We start from the raw sequence: 16,264 nt of genomic DNA on the forward strand, positions 1-16,264 counted from the left end.
AATCTAGTGTAGCCTGATGTGTCTCTTCTTGTGGATGCTCTCCTGGAAAATGCAGATAGATTTTAAACACAACAAATAGCAGCAGCAAAACTTTTATTAATCACACAGCAGAGAATAAATGGCAAATGTCGAACAAGGACAGTCAATGTGGTAAACCACAATGGAAGACCCCAGTGTGTATGGTTGTGTGCTTGTGGTTGGGCTCACCTCTAATCCATTTCTACCTGTGAGACACAGGGAATTGCCTATGGCTTTTCTACGGCATGCAATACGAATCCTAATGAGAAACACATAACCCCCACTTTTGTATCTGACCCAGTTTAATTTTCACCTCTCTGTTGCCTGTCGTCTTGTTCGCTCGTCATACCTTTCTTTCATGTTCATATGACAAAAAAAGACATCAGGCAATGTTTCTGATTTCATTTACCCCAGCTCTGACGGGAAACAGTTTGTCTTTTCACTGTGATGTTTGGTTAGTCATCAGTGAGTGATGTGTTTATAAAGGTAATCCTTTGTGTAAATTTCATTTCATATGTGGCTTACTCTTAAGGTAAAGTATTATCAGCCCTAAACCAGAGAGCAAAGCTTGACAAAATAAAACCTTCACTTAGTGTCGACTTATTTGATTTTTTGAGTTTTACCATATCTTAAAGTCTTCACCAGCTAATGCAATTTGCTTTTTTGTCATCACTTTACCTCAAATATGGCATTTTGGTTGAATGAAAACAAATACTGTAGGTGTAAGTACACAGGGGAAGAGTCATTCTTGTGTGATGGATTTGGCTTGTTTGATCTTTCTCCTCCCATTCATAGACTCCTGGAAAGCAGGGGCTGCCGTATTATTCTTAAGGGATAGAAATTTTGTATCTTTCACAATAAAAGCGGGCAGCACAGTGGTGCAATGAATAGCACTGCCGCCTTACAGAAAGAAAGTTGTTGGTTCAGATGTGCTGGTCTGTTTGGGCCCTTCTGTGTGGAGTTTGTCTCCTTGTGCCTGTCTGCGTTTTCACCAGGAGCTCTTGCAAAGTTTAGTGATTTTAAATTGTAAAATTGCAGGGCTTAATGTTTGTCTGTCTCTTTATGTTTGTCCTATCATAGCCTAACACTGGAACAGTCTATGTAACTTTAGCTGAACAACAACCACACTTAAATTAAGTTGAAAAATAGTCATAGAGTGACAAAACTGACTCATTAAGACAGTATCTAGCCAAACTTTGCTTCAACTTGTCATTCTAACTCAATATGGGGAAGAATATAATGACGGCTGAACACTAACTGAAACAAAAACTGTGTTCAGAATTCCATTTCTGTCATTATGCAATTCCTCAATGTGAGCAAAGTATAAGATTACAGCATATTTCTTGTCAGAGAATACCACTCAGTCTAAAAGTAAGACAATCTCAACATAAATGATGTTTTTCTCATTCAAAGAATGACTTAAGTATCCTTCAGTCCTGGAGAGCTCTCTGTACTTCCATGTCTCCACAGTGACTGAAAGCAAGCTAAAACCGTACTGAACCATGAAACAGAGTTACAGGCGCTGCTAATTAACTTGTTCCAAATAATATATATATTATTTAAGAAACGTTATTTTTAGCTTTGAAATGTTTATCGTGAAAAGTTTGGCAGGTACTTTGGAAGTGCTGAGATTACTTGTTTCTTCCTAAATTAACAATTATAAGTCTGAAGCCTAAAAAAATATTATTCTCAGAAAAAAAACAGACAGATGACAATGGAATTTTTGCATTTAGGTCATTTCAACCTCTACAACAATGCAACAAGAAACTGGAGGTCTGCCGTATGGTGAAGAGGTAGAAATGACCCATAACACTGAATATTTGCATTCTTGGTTGTTGTGCGTGCTGCATGTTTTGTATAACGTGTGTTCCTTCTAATGTTACCACATTCCTGGGAGAGTTATGAGCACTTTCTTGTGTTGTTGTATTGGATTGCATTACACTGTAGGGAAATTCTTGTACTTCTGCTGCTCCATACTGTGTAAACAGAGACAGACAAAACATTAGAAACATGTTTCACGAGCCTAAAACGGAGTCTCTTGCAACAACAACACAAGCTACATTCTCAAAAGTAATCATAGTGCTAAGTCAGCATACAAACTGTCTTATAAAGTAAGCTTTTGAAGTTAAGAGTATTACTTTGCATTAGCTCTTTATATTTTCCTAGTCACTCACAATCATGTCTTATTTTGTACGTCTAACTCTCCAAAACCTCCAAATACATCTTTCAGATAAAACAGAAGAAAGCAGTAAAAACTGACATTTAAGAAGCTGGGACCAGCAGTGTTCTTTAATATTTTTGCTTGAAATATAAATTACCAACATTGCAATGCAATGCAGTAAAATGAAACCAACAAGCCATAAAATCACCAGAATATAAAGGACAGATAAAACTGCAATGTGGTGTATAGAAACCAATATGGTGTACAAGAAATAAAGAAAGCAAAGCAATATAACACAGTTCAAAATTAAATTAAAATTAAGATAAAATCAGGAAAGGCTCTCCTACAAAATGTGTTTTAGGAAGGGACCTATAGTCATAAAAAAATAATTAAAAAAACAACAAAAAAGCAGGAGGGCTGAGAAAAGTAATGACCAATGATTTCTGAGAGCCATAATAAGATAAGTTTATGGTTCTTTAGAGTACAGGAGACTTTGGGCTCCTGCTAGGAAAGGCAGCAGGAAGTGGGAATATGGAAGGTTTGTGAATGTAAAATTCAGCCAGCAAAATATAAAAACTGACCAGTGAAAGTTGCTCTTATGTAAAAAACAAACAAACAAAACAATTACATAAAAATACGCCACTTGAAAAACTATGTTCTTTCAAGATACATATATCATCAGTATAGTATTTATTCAAGAAGTATGCTTCGGTGAACAAATTTAGAGGGCAATTAATTCTATTCTATGCTCGTTTTGACACACCTGGCAGCAGAGAGAGTGTTCATCTACCCCGACTGGAGGAACAGCATCAGTCTCTGGTCCTGCAGCTGCACCAAGTGAGCTCTTCCATGAAGAGAGTCAGCACCAACAATGCTGAAGGACCAGCTAGGGTGTCGAGTCGCACTCTGAAATCATGTGCCGACCAACTGGCAGGAGTTTTCTGGACATTTTCAACCTGTCCCTGCAGCTTGCCACAGTCCCTGTTAGCCTCAAAACCTCCATCATTGTGCCTGTGCCTAAAAAATCAGCAGTCACCTGCCTGAAGGATTACCGCCCTGTAATCATGAAGTGCTTTGAGAGGATCGTCCTAAAGCATATCAAGGACGTCATCCCTGCTGGTCTGGATAAGTATCAGTTCGCCTACAGGGAGAACAGATCAACAGAGGATGCTGTCTCCATGGCACTTCACACAGCCCTGACCCACCTGCAGCTTTCTAACACCTATGTGAGGATGCTATTTGTGGACTTCAGTTCAGCTTTTAATAAGGTGTGCCCGGACAAACTGACACTGAAGCTCCATAACCTGGGACTGTCCACATCACTGTGTCACTGGATCAGGGACTTCCTCACCAACAGGCCTCAGAGGGTGAGAATGGGAGACAGTACATCCTCCACACTGGTCCTGAGCACAGGAACACCACAGGGCTGCGTGCTCAGCCCAGCCCTCTTCACACTATTCACCAGCGACTGCACTGCCATCCACTCCACAAACACGGTCGTGAAGTTTGCCGACAACACCACCGTAGTAGGTCTCATATCAGACAATGATGAGACCCACTACAGAGAGGAGATCCAGCACCTTATTCAGTGGTGTTCAGATAACAACCTTGTTCTGGACACCAACAAGACCAACGAGGTCATTGTGGACTACAGGAGGTCCAGGAGGACAGAGCAGCTCCTCTCCTCATCAAAGGGGAAGCAGTGGAGTGTGTTCACAATATCAAGTTCCTGGGCATCCACATTACATCTGACCTGACCTGGTCTCTGAACACAGCTCACCTAATGAAGAAGGCTCAACAAAGACTCTTCTTCCTTAGGAAGCTGAAACGTGCTGGTCTCTCCCCTCAGCTTCTCGCAAATTTCTACAGGGCCACAATAGAAAGCATCCTCTGTCTTGGTGCAACAGTGTGGTACAGCTGCTGCACAGCTCAGGATAGAAGGAACTTATCCTGGGTGGTGAAAACAGCACAGGGGATAGAAGGAACTTATCCTGGGTGGTGAAAACAGCACCCGGGATAGAAGGAACTTATCCCGGGTGGTGAAAACAGCACCCGGGATAGAAGGAACTTATCCCGGGTGGTGAAAACAGCACAGGGGATAGAAGGAACTTATCCCGGGTGGTGAAAACAGCACAGGGGATTGTGGGAAGTCCTCTTCCAGACCTGGACTCAATATACGCAGCCCGGGTCCAGAGGAAGGCCCAGTGTATCGCTGCCGACCCCACCCACCTGGGAAATGGACTGTTTGTTCCGCTTCCCTCGGGGAAACGGTACAGAAACATAAAAACTCTGACCTCCAGACTCAAAAACTGTTTTTATCCAAGAGCTGTCCAGTCCATTTCCCCCCTGCACACACAACAGACACACTATGTGCAATAAAGAACTGAGTCTTGCACTGGACTGCACTTTACACTCATCCTACTGCTTATATGCACTAAGACTGTTTACATATTTATATCTTTTAAGTATTTTTTTAAATTTTATTTGTACACAGTGTGCCTCTTTCTGTTTTTTATATATAGCTAGGAGTCACCAATCGTAATTTCCCTGTGTGGCAACACAATGACAATAAAGATTCTTGATTCTTAAATCATAACTAGGATAACAACTTGGCTATTAACTAACTAAATGTAAAATCTTGAAAACCCCCCCAGGGAATCTTAGCTGATGAGTCATTTCGATAAAGACAAACTTGTTACTTATGCATGGCATTAGATTAGATTACATTTGGAATGAATCCAACTTTATTGTCATTGCACAAAGTACTGAGACAATAAAATGGAGTTTAGCACTTCGTTGAAGGGCTTCTTACATCTTAGTTTACCTACAACTTGGAGTAAAAGTTGTTCTGAATCTGAAAACATGGGTGGCAAACTCGTGCAAAACCCTCAGTATAGGAAGGAACTCGTGGTAGATAGAACTACAAAAAAATGTGGCTACGCAGCCTCTGACCCCCGGCGTCATTTTGCGTCATTTTGCCGGGAATGTTGGACCACGTGTCTCGTGCCGGCGTGCTTCATTACTTTTCATTCCGACTCGAGTCCGGCAGGGAGTAGACCGTAAGATGGCGGCGCGGTGGGGAGCGGGAGAGGAGACTTTAACTGCGTGCAATATGGAATTTTTCCCCATTGATACACTAGACGAGGTAAAGAATACTTTCTGTACTCTATTCCCCAGCACGTAATCCTGCTGTTAGTAGTTTTATGTGTGTTTTTAGAGGACACAGGGCGCGTGTTGTCTGTACGAGCCGCACACTGCGCATGGAAAAGTGACACGTGGATAGCAACCGTAGTATTCCTGGTAAAACTTATTCAAGAAGTGCTTGTAGTTTTGTGTTGCATACAGCTTGATAACTATCGGGTCGCGTGTTTGTTTAATAACACTCGGTGCTTCGTTATAAATGAGTTGTTAGCTGTTTGTTAATGCTAGCTGGTGAGTCAGTGAAGAATGGCTGGCCGGCTGCTGGAGTGGACGAGGCAGATTTCCTCCCTGATAAAACAAACACACCATTTAACAAGTGAAGTGACAGTTGTTTATTTTTATTGTTGGTTGGTCTGACATGTGCACACGGTGTGCAGTTGGTATCAGTGAATCACGTTTTAGCTCCTTCGGGGGGCTTTTTGTGCAAAAGTACTCTGTGTACTGTTTGATACACACGTGGCATTAAACAATGCGAGATGCAGGTCAGATAGTGTTATCATATTAACACTATGGGTGTGATGTTTTTCCTTGCCAGTGGATCTTTGCTTTATTCGTAATGCCATGATGTAGTTTATAGGCTTTATGCCAGCACATTGCAGTAATGTGTCATCAACTCAATGATGCACACGATAATAAAAAAAGTCATCTATATTTATATAAATACTGTAGTCAGTGCAGTCACGCACCTGTATAATGAACTCTGACACAGTTGAAGCAAGTTTTCATTCAAAATCTACGTGTGTGTATTTCCACATGTGGTTCAGTCGTGGTGAATCACATGTTGGATTTGATTCACACATGCGCAGGAGAGATAGCCAATTCAATCTCCACTCTCACTAAACTATAAGAGTTTATAAACTATTACCCGCAAAGTTGAGTGTAAAAACGCACAGTGAAATGTTGCACTGGGGTTTTTGGTTGTTAAAATACGAGGGAAGAGGAGAAAACGGGGCCCTGCTCATGTTTGTTGTAGTGCAACACGTGGGCAGAGTGGTGGCTTCCCTTTTGTACGGGGTGAGGCGAGGATCAAATATGTCTGCGCTCTGTGTGCATGTAGACAGAAACACGTGGGTCATTGTAAGAGGCTGCTGCACATGGAGATTAAAGTGCATAATGTTGTCACTTGTGTTTACTTGTAAATGGGGTCTGCGTGCTGACGTTAATGTAGTTATGCATAGAAGTGAAATTTGATGAGTAGTTTTACACCTAGTGAGTCTGGTCACGTTATGCGTGTTTAATTTGCTTGTGAAATTTGCTTCAAAAAAGTAAGCATTTCTTTGGCTACAGTGAAATGTTTAATTCAGAATTTGTTTAGAGGTTAGTGCTCATGGTAACTTGTTTTTAAATAGGTGTCACTTGCTCCAGTGTTTGTGTGTATTTCAGATTTCAGAAAAACGCCTCCAGGGTTTTTCTCTTTTTTTATTTAAAAACTGGAACTATTAACATGCAGCCTCTGTTGCCCTCTGGGGTTTCCTTATCTGACTCTCATTTTAGGATGCTTCGCTTATGATTATCCTTAGCTGCAACCCACAAAAATAAATAAGGTTGGCTGACCTACTTCTCTGTCCAACTTCTGCACAGATTAGACTTAATTTTTAATGCTGTTTAATATTAATATATGTCCAAAGACTTAAAATGAGGCTGCACTTCATTTTGAAAGACAGGAAGTACAACCAAATCTGAAAAGTCCAGTTGTAACAGGCATGCAGTCCAGTGATCCAGCTATGATACTGCAATATGTACTTTGATCCAGAGTAATCTTTAGTGTCATTCTCCACATTCCAACCTTGCATACATTACAGACATTCTAGCTTTTTAATTAATTGAAGATGCTGCTAAGACAAGTTACACTTTTAACTGCTACTGACCATGGCATTTGTTTTTTGGAGAATGTTGGCATTATCTTTTTTCCTGATTGATTTTTCAGATTTGTATTTTTTGTTTTAAAAAAAAAACATAGTCTGAAGTGCGCTTTTCCCTCCTTAGTCTGCTGCGTTGAGCCCTGAAGAATCCCTGGAGGTTCTTCAAAGCTGCTTAGACCCCTCAATCCTTTCTATCTTTGAGGACACACCAACAATAGAGGTAAGACTCATTTTGCATGGTTGAACCTGAGTGTTGTAGTATCCTGTTTGAGGTCAATAATGTGTGAGCGTGGTGCGCTTGTTTGTTTACAGTACCTGACATTCACACTTTGACCTCATTTGTTCTTTATTTAGGCTAAAGGACTAGACGAGGAAAGTGAAGCCACGCTGCTAACCGCCCTGACAGAGATCCTTGACAATGTAGATGACGAGAACCTGTCCCCATTTGACACACTGCCTGACTCAGACCTGCTGTCAGGTCAGAAGGGCAGGGAACACTCTCCGGTTAGTGCCCAGCTGTCACACATAATTCTCAAAGTGTCTCATAGACTTCTGCTCTCAACATCCTCCATCTGGTCTTTGAGCTGGGGTTAGAAAGTGAAAGGCTGTGGACCTCGTATTTCTAAATATACCTTGTGCCCATTACGTTAAAGCTTTCAAATGCTATTGTATTAATGTGGCCGTGCTTTTGTTTTTCTTACACTGTCCAGCTCAGGAAATTGCTGTGTCTATCCCGTTCGCCTCCAGAAAAAGAAAAACTGTGTAATCCACGAGCTTTATCAGCTGGAAAGGTAGCTTTTCTTACTCATGGCAATGCATATAAACTTAAACTGCAGACAGATTTCAGATATTGACTCGATATTTCTTTCTGTATCCAGAGCCTCCCTAGAATACAAACAGACTCTCTCCAGAGGAGTGATGGGGAGGAAGAGGAAGATGGCTCCCTCACTCTGAGCCCATTGAGGCAGGACTCATGTCCTGAGAATGGCCTGCTAGACTGGGAAGGTCTGACCCTGTCACATCCGGTCACCTTTGAACAGGAGGGTGAAGACGGTCTTTCAGTTAGCCTGGGGGACTTGGTCAGGCATATGCACCCATACTGTATGACCATATGTGTGGAGAATGAGGAGGGAGAACAGATGTTGCCTGAGGGAGGTATATTACTTGAGGTTGTGGATCAGGGGGAAAATGGAGAACCAATCCTGGCCATCCCAAACATGGATCTACCGGTCTCTGTGCCTCTTAAAGATCTGTCTTCAGAAGATGAGCAGAAAGCTTCAGATGAAGCAGAAGAGGTGGCCTCTGACAGTTCAGAGCATATAGTTGTTGATGATGATGAAGATCCAGTCAGTGAGGCTTCAGTAAAAACTGCACCTCCAGTGACAAAAAGCCTATGTTCAGATGTTAAAGATAAGATGATCATTAAGAGACAGAAGGAGGAGATTAGGGAGAAAAGCCCATCCCGGAGGAAAAAGAAAAAGAAATGCAAAAAACAGTGCCAGCCTAATCCTGCGGAGGAAAGGGTCCTTCGGAGTGGCACTGCAAGAAAGACTCAAGAAACACCCAAAAAGCCTGAAAAATTATCTGTTAAAGCAGAGAAGAAACCTAACGTCCCAAAAGTTCCTCTTGAATCAACTCCAGCTTCAACCCCTGATAAATCTACAGAAGAAGATTCATGCCAAAGTGAAACACAAGCAGAACTCACCACTACAACACTATTAACTGAAAACAATGTGCAGTGTCTGTCACCCAGACAGGACACAGCTCCATTAAGTTCTAGTCCTGAAAAGAGTCAGTCTAGCTGTTTACCAACAGCAGTGAGCTCCCAACAGCCTGACAAAACACCAAAACCCCTTGTTGAGCTAGAAGACTCGTCCCTGGCTCCTGCTGTTATTCTCTCCCCAGTGTCTTCAGAGAGCCCCACTGCTGCTCCTAGCTCTGTGACTGCTCAGATGACACCGGCTGTTAGTGAGGCCCTCCCTCCTGTGGCCCCAACATTTCCAGAGCCTAAACCCAAATCACTCAGCCTGGCAGAGTACAGGCGGCTTCGACAGCAGAAAAAGCCTGCCCCGCTGGAAAAACTGGACAGCAACACCACTAAGTGGCCAAGTCTTCCAGAGCTCCCTAAAGAGCTCCTCCCTATTCCCTGCCTGCCTGACCCAAGCCCCAAAGATCCTCGACGGCCCAGCCCCCAGGCAGCAAAGAAGGAAGTGGAGGAGGTCAAACCTGCCTGGCAGCCGAGGGGACCATGTGCACCACCCACCCCTGAGGCTTTGTTGGTGCCACCAGCCTACATGGTTGCTTCATCAAGTAAAGTTTCTGCTGCTGCTGCTGCTGTTCCTAGACCTCAGCAAACACCTGAACCTTCCACACTTTCTCCACCCCAAAAACTCCCAGTCCCTCTCCCTAGTTCTGTTAATTCAACTACACAAAACCACAACACTGCTCAGCTTACAGTACCTTGTGTGCCTCAAAGCATTGGATCTTCAGCATCTTTAAAACCTGCCACTCAGCTCACGTCTTCAGTAGATGGGAAATGTCCCTCTGCACTGTCAGGAGGAAAGGCTAGAGTTATTGTAATCCCCAAGGCTTTACCTGAGTCTTCCAAGTTTGTGGAGAGCTCTGAGACCTGTCCTAAAACCACTACAGTTGCTGCTATGTGCTCTGGTCCCAGTGCCCTCCGGAAGACCGCTGTTGCTTCCCAGAAGGTGCCTGTGGTAGCTGCACTTACCTCGTTTAATAACCCTGTCCCCTCCGAAAGCAAGTCTTCCAAACCTACACCTAGTGGTACCCAGCTTTTGAACTCCCAGAGTCTAATGAAGGAACCTGATGTGCTTGAAACTAAAAAGACACCCACTACAACGGTGACACCACAGAGAGCAAAGAGCCCCACACAGGAGCTGATTGAGGCGTTCACCAGTGAAATAGGTGAGCTTAATGTTGATTTGATATTTTGAAGAACTTTTTGTTTGGGAAGGGATCAAGTGCACAGTTAATTCAATGAGATAATTAATTGTGGAAAAAATGCCTTGTTGGTGCTACTGCTGTGCTAACTTCAACTCCAGCTTGTACTTAATCTGATTCTGTGGTTCGCTGATGTACAGGAACCTAATAGCCCAATAATGCAGTAAAATATTGTAGTATAACTGTAAAATTCAAACATTTGCGCCTTGCTAGGCCATAGTCCTCCTACACCTTTTATCACTTTACCCTTGAGAGCCTCTCGGAAGTGCACATTCACATCTCTTCTTCTTGGTTGAATTGCTCTCGAAGTATTTATTGCAGCAGGGTGTGGCAAATGAAACTGCAACACTTGACCTTTCTCACAATGTTAGTTTCTTGTCTCTGTTGCAGCCTGCATAGAATCATACAGCTCCGCACCCATTAGTGGGGTTTGAATTACTCATGAACTTGCCATTGCACAGACGTATGCAAATGTTTGCCACCTCTGTAAGTCAGCAACCTGGATGATCACTTTAGTGAATAAAATGACAGTTATTTCCATTAGGCGCTCAGTACATGTCTTTCTGATATGCTAAGTCATAGAGCATCCCACTGTCGTGATTCTGATATTTCCAGATTTCAGACACTTTCCCCTGCAAAATTATGAAATGTTTTCTCTAATGCTAGCACATTACAGCGAGATGCATGTAAACACATAACCCTTTCATAATGTGACTTTTTTTTCCCGTTGCTACAAGGGCTAATATAAATTTGTATTTATTGTCACATCAAATGATCTGGATGATCTGGTTAGTCTAGACTGTACTGTAAAAACAAGATACAGCATGTATGGCGCACCCTTAAAATGACCAAGATAATCACTTAAAAGTAAAGGTAGTTAAATTACCCTGAAAATAGCCTCAGGCTCATGTGGTTAATTGAGCCTGTGTCCTGTATGTCCAGTCTGCTTTGTGTGTGACTGGATTCTTGTTCTGTTTCAGTGTCCCAGAACTGAGTGTTTGTGTATTAAATCAAGTTTTCTTAGCCACCCTAGCCTGTATAGGTAACGATTAAATAATTATCAATCTGTTTTGTGTTGTAATCCACTACATCATGACTTTTTTTGTGTAGGCATTGAAGCTGCTGATCTGACCAGCTTATTGGAGCAGTTTGAGGAGACTCAAGGTAATTCATATTAGTTCAGCTTTCACTTTTTCCACTTTGTCTGAAAATAGACCCCTGTCTATTAAATTCTTGAAAATGATGAACACTCAAAAGTATTTGTTTTTTATTCCTAAATTCTGCCATGAGGTGGTTGCACTGGCCAGTAGCTGAGTGGACCACAAAGTAGAGTACTGAGCTAAAAGTAGTCAGAGTATCAGTTTTCGTGGTTTCATAATGGTGGGAAGTAGCATACTACATTGCAGCACTATCTTTGGTTAGCAATAGTGGGCTACTGAGAAGAAGGGCTTTGACTAAAACTCTTAAAGGGATAGTGAGAGCCTACCTTATGAACCTATCTAATTACAATAAATACACCACTGGTGTGCATTTTCACAAGTGCGTTATCCATTAGGTTGGTAGACGGTTTCCTCATATTTTAAGCATATATACAACAGCCACCACAAAGTTTAAAGTCCAACAAAAGTAACCTATGAACAAAGATGTCATTAGGTTGTTCATGTGAACTTGATACTTATCTGATCCAGCTGAATAAGTGTGTTTAACATTCAAAGATTGTTGGGCTCTTGTGACTGTTTAAAATGGCAGGATCTTTCTCTACTGAAACGGATGCTGCAGGGGGCAGAGAAGCTGCTTTGTGCTCTTGTCTGCTCAGCTGCTGGAATTCTGCCCTGTCCGCAAATCCATTTAACTCTCGCCCTGCTGTCTTTGTTTGGGCAGATGTACAAGCCCCAACTCATAACAAGTGGTTGGACTGCGCATGCCATGACTCCTGTCTGTGACTGTTATTGAACCACCTTGCTGTGTACTATGCCAAATGTAGCTACTGAGTAATAGCTAAAATTCTATGGAAAATACACAGAACTTATCCAGCATTAATCCATTACTTGGTGCAGTTACACTGAGAGTTTATTTCACGCAATCTTAACACTTCTGCATTTTCTTTTTCTTCTGTTGGTTGCCATGCTGATGTATTTCCTTCCCTGTTCCTTTCTCCTTTAGCCAAAGAGGAGCAATGTGTGCCGGAGGTCTCTGGTAGAGCAGCAGCTGTAGGAAACTCGAGGTGAGTTACCCTACAGCACTCAAGCTGCTCTGTGTGAGTGACTGCGTAACAATTTCTGTCAAGAAACCGTGGGCGAGTGAAATTAGTTTGATGTGTGTGAATGTATGGAGGTGATACAAGTCCACCTTTTGCCAAGACCTACCGCAAGCCCTGTCATTGAGGCCACACTAATGGCCTTCTCAGGTCTGAATTCAGTCTGAGGACCAACCTGAAGTTTATGAGCTGCACTGTTCAGGACCGACATACTAAAACACCCATGTGCTTGCTTTGCAGCGTTGAATTGGTTCCAGAAAAAACTGTTGTGGAGCGTGTAAGAGCAAATGACCTCTCAAGTACTGCAGGTAATTCAGCATTTTAACTTTAAGATGACGCCATGTTAAATCATTAAAATAAGAAAAAGAGGTGACGTAAGAGTCTTGTCAACAAAAGGTGAAAATCAGAGGTGTTGTTCGACAGGGTTACCTAAAACAATCATAATCAAAGACTGTGAAGGTTCAATCTAATTGTGGCTCATACTTTCCTTTACTTCAGCTTTGACTCCCCCAGCCACTCCTCCTCACCACATGTGGAAACCTCTGGCCCCTGTGGCCTTACTGGGGAAGAGCAAGACTGCTGAGGCCTCCAAGTTGAGTCCCTCTAAAGTTATCCAGATAGAAGCCCGGCCTTTGCCGTCAGTCAGGTCCCGAAGCAAACCCACTCCCGCTGCTGCCACTGTAGCCCCTGACCTGGCATGCATGGATCATGACTACTGCCTCCCCAACAAAGGCACTTTGCCAGGAGAGCAAGGCAAGCACTGGAATGTCAAACAGCAATCTTTTATCACTATTAAACCCATCAAACAGCATGCTGCAACCACTACACAAACACCCACAGCTGTTCCAGCATCACCTCTGCAGTCAACCACAAATCCTACGGTTTCAACCAAAGCACCAGAGTTTCCACTGACAGGACCCCTGGAGACAAATGATGAGATGGAGGGAAGCTCAGTTCTAGAAACTCCGGATGCTTCCCCTGCTCAACAGGAGACTGAATCCACTTTCAAAGACAGAAGCCCCAGGAAAGGGCCACATGAGAGGTCCTACCGTCGACATGCCGCTTCTCGCTCACCCAGCCCTAGATACAGTCCCAAAGCGAGGACCGGAGGACGCTCTAGAAAAAGAAGATCTCGTCATTCTCCCAGCCCTGTGTCCGGCTGTTCAGAGTCGGACTGCTATTCCTCTAGATCTCGTTCTAGATCATGCTCGCCAGCAAAGAAAAGGTTTGTCTCTCTGTCAAAATATCTGGTTGATTCAGTAGCTTTATACTGATTTCTTCGGGTTGTGATTTATTTTATTCCTGACGGTCATTCCTTCTTTTTGGTCTCTAGGTATCGTCACCGTAACTCTGAGAGCAGTTCAAGCTCCTCATCCCGTTCCTCGTCTCGGTTCTCTCGCTCTGTGTCCCATTCACCTCCGAGGAGGAGGAGGTACTCCTATTCTTCCTCTCGTTCTGGCTCTTGGAGTCGCTCCAGGTCGCGTTCTTGCTCCCCTCAAAGACGAGCACAGTGGCGTAGAAGCAGAGAATTGTACAGGTATGGTACATGAATTCTGCTTGCATAAAAACCATTATGTGGACTTTGTAGCCATTTCGTTCGTGCATGAAAGATACTTTGACAAGCCTTAAAAAATGACTGGAGACTTCATCTTCTCTTCCTCGGTCCTTCATATAGGCCAAGCTATGGCAACGAACCAAAGGCAAACATGGAAGAGGTGAAAAGGCGGAAGGAGAAAGCCATTGTAAGTTCATATACTGTGGGGAAAATACTTCTCTAAGAAAAATAATTCCCAAAGTTAAAATGTTGTACTGAATAATCTGCATACTTTCTCTCTGTCAGGAGGAGCGCCGGGTTGTTTATGTTGGTCGAATCCGAGGGACAATGACCCAAAAAGAACTTGGGGAGCGCTTCTCTTTGTTTGGTGATATTGAGGAATGTACCCTGCACTTTAGAGACCATGGGTAAGAACATACACAGCTACTATTATATTTTTGTATTGTTTGCTTTTGTAATAAGGTTTTAATATAAGAAAACTGCACTGTCTTTGAACCTAGTTGGTCTCATCTGTGACCTCTTAGGCCAAGCTACAGTGCTAAAGGAAACTCAAGCTTGTTTATAACTGGGGCCTCCTGGCACCACCCCCAGGTTGCTCTTTTAAAAGCAAGTTACATCTCAAAACTGCATTGAAGACCTGTCTACTGCCTTCTTTAGATCTTTTGTCAAACTGAAAATAAATAAAGGCTGATGTTTCTTATCTGCCACAGGGACAACTATGGGTTTGTGACTTATTATGACACCAAGGATGCGTTCACGGCCATTGAGAATGGAAGTAAGCTGCGCAAGCCTGATGAGCTGCCATTTGATCTCTGTTTTGGTGGAAGGAGACAGTTCTGCCAGACCAGCTATGCTGATTTGGGTATGTTCCTCTAGCTCTTACCTACAGTGGCGCTAGTCTGTTCAAATAGCACTGATGGGGTTTAGAAGATTTAAAATACTTCTTGTCGATCAGCCTGACTGTGTTGTCATCACAGGATAAAAGGGACTGAAAGCCTTTGTACTTGGGCACGCACACTGTTTACAGGGATGAACACATTGCTGGAAAGAGGGAAAAAATGTTCGAGTGGTGTCATTTTAATGTGGTGCTTGCATGATTAAAAATGCAGAAAAGTAAAAGTAATTCACAACTTCTGCATTTGAAAACTGTAATAGCTGCAATGAAAAACAGTGTTGATTGATCTGTCAATTATGTGTTGTTTCAACAAAGTATGTCATGTTTCTCAAAGTCCAAGATGACGTCCTCAAATATTTTTTCTACAACCCAGGGATATTCAGTTTACCATCATAGAGGAGAAACCAGAAAATATTAAAATATAAGATGGAAGCAGAGTTTTTACTTTTAAAAAAAAAATCAAACGGTTTTAATCGTTTGTTACAATAATAGTGATTTTTTTAATAGTTGGCAACTAATTGGCTAATTGTTGCAGCAATATTTGGACTTACCGAACTTGCAGCATTTTTGTTCTCTTCCATCCATTATTTTAATGCAACATTGTCTTTGTCATTTCAGATTCAAGTAGAGAGTACGATCCATTGCCCGCGAAAGGCAAGTATCATGCACTAGACTTCGACACTTTACTGAAGCAGGCCCAGCAGAATCTGAAGAGGTAACAGGAGGCCTGCAGCAGGAAGCAGCTGACACTTACCTCAGAGCCGAAGGTTGGCTCCTCACCTGCAACACTGTCTTTACATTTTAGTTGTTGCATTAGTTTTTTTTTCGTTTTATTTTGTTTCTGCAAGCTAACACCTTCTATTGAAGTGAAAATTTATAATGAAAGTAGGAAAAGAAGTCAAAAAAATGGAATAAGTGAAATTAAATTTTTTAAAGTTTATTTAAATGTACAATTGACTTTGAATTGTATGGAGAGAGAATCATTTTTAAAAGGGTAAAAAGTGGTGGAATAAAACTCCCTAATTATCAGGAGAGGATGTATTACATTGAAATGTACTACAAACCTAAATAAAAAGGTAAAATGGAAACATTGTTTGTTTGTTTTTCCCATTTCAACTCTCCTGTTTTGTCTCCTGTTTTGTCAATGTTTTGCTACATCTTTAGTTAAAACATGGGGGGGTGGGGGGGGTGTCAATTGACTTCTTCCTTATAAGACCCTTTGACATGTCACAAGAACACCACTGATCTAAATAATTAAATGATGGCTGTGTTTGGTTTTGGTGCTTCGATCAGATGTTTCAACATGTCGGCAACAAAAACAGTAGTGAAACAAATTTCATTAGCAGTAGCT

General features: G+C 42.3%; 1 protein-coding gene and 1 non-coding gene across 3 annotated transcripts; both read left to right on the plus strand.

Moving 5' to 3' along the window:
- Positions 1-5,165: 5,165 nt before the first annotated feature.
- pprc1 (PPARG related coactivator 1) lies at positions 5,166-16,001 on the plus strand. Of its 2 annotated transcripts, none has more exons than XM_023285831.3 (14): positions 5,166-5,324; positions 7,367-7,462; positions 7,597-7,746; positions 7,953-8,033; positions 8,121-10,170; positions 11,317-11,370; positions 12,370-12,430; positions 12,704-12,771; positions 12,962-13,688; positions 13,797-14,000; positions 14,139-14,205; positions 14,304-14,425; positions 14,729-14,880; positions 15,532-16,001. In XM_023285831.3, the coding sequence occupies exons 1-14, from the start codon at positions 5,244-5,246 to the stop codon at positions 15,630-15,632; spliced, it is 4,014 nt and encodes a 1,337-aa protein (XP_023141599.2). In that variant the 5' UTR covers positions 5,166-5,243; the 3' UTR covers positions 15,633-16,001. The 2 variants fall into 2 exon arrangements, with proteins under 2 accessions (XP_023141599.2, XP_035811198.2); XM_035955305.2 differs by having other exon boundaries at positions 13,797-13,999; positions 14,126-14,205.
- Positions 14,498-14,637, plus strand: LOC111578868 (small nucleolar RNA SNORA50). Its single transcript, XR_002747028.1, has one exon. It is a non-coding gene; the product is annotated as a small nucleolar RNA SNORA50 (small nucleolar RNA).
- Positions 16,002-16,264: the final 263 nt, after the last annotated feature.

Source organism: Amphiprion ocellaris, chromosome 16 (genome assembly GCF_022539595.1).
Source record: "Amphiprion ocellaris isolate individual 3 ecotype Okinawa chromosome 16, ASM2253959v1, whole genome shotgun sequence".
In the NCBI taxonomy this organism is placed as follows: domain Eukaryota; kingdom Metazoa; phylum Chordata; class Actinopteri; family Pomacentridae; genus Amphiprion; species Amphiprion ocellaris.

Bases quoted from the DNA above. Each gene is read 5' to 3' on its own strand.
- pprc1 (XM_035955305.2), top strand. From the start codon at position 5,244: ATGGCGGCGCGGTGGGGAGCGGGAGAGGAGACTTTAACTGCGTGCAAT. The intron at 8,034-8,120 runs GTAGCTTTTCTT...TTCTGTATCCAG, and splicing joins GAGCTTTATCAGCTGGAAAG to AGCCTCCCTAGAATACAAAC. The intron at 14,881-15,531 runs GTATGTTCCTCT...TTGTCATTTCAG, and splicing joins GACCAGCTATGCTGATTTGG to ATTCAAGTAGAGAGTACGAT.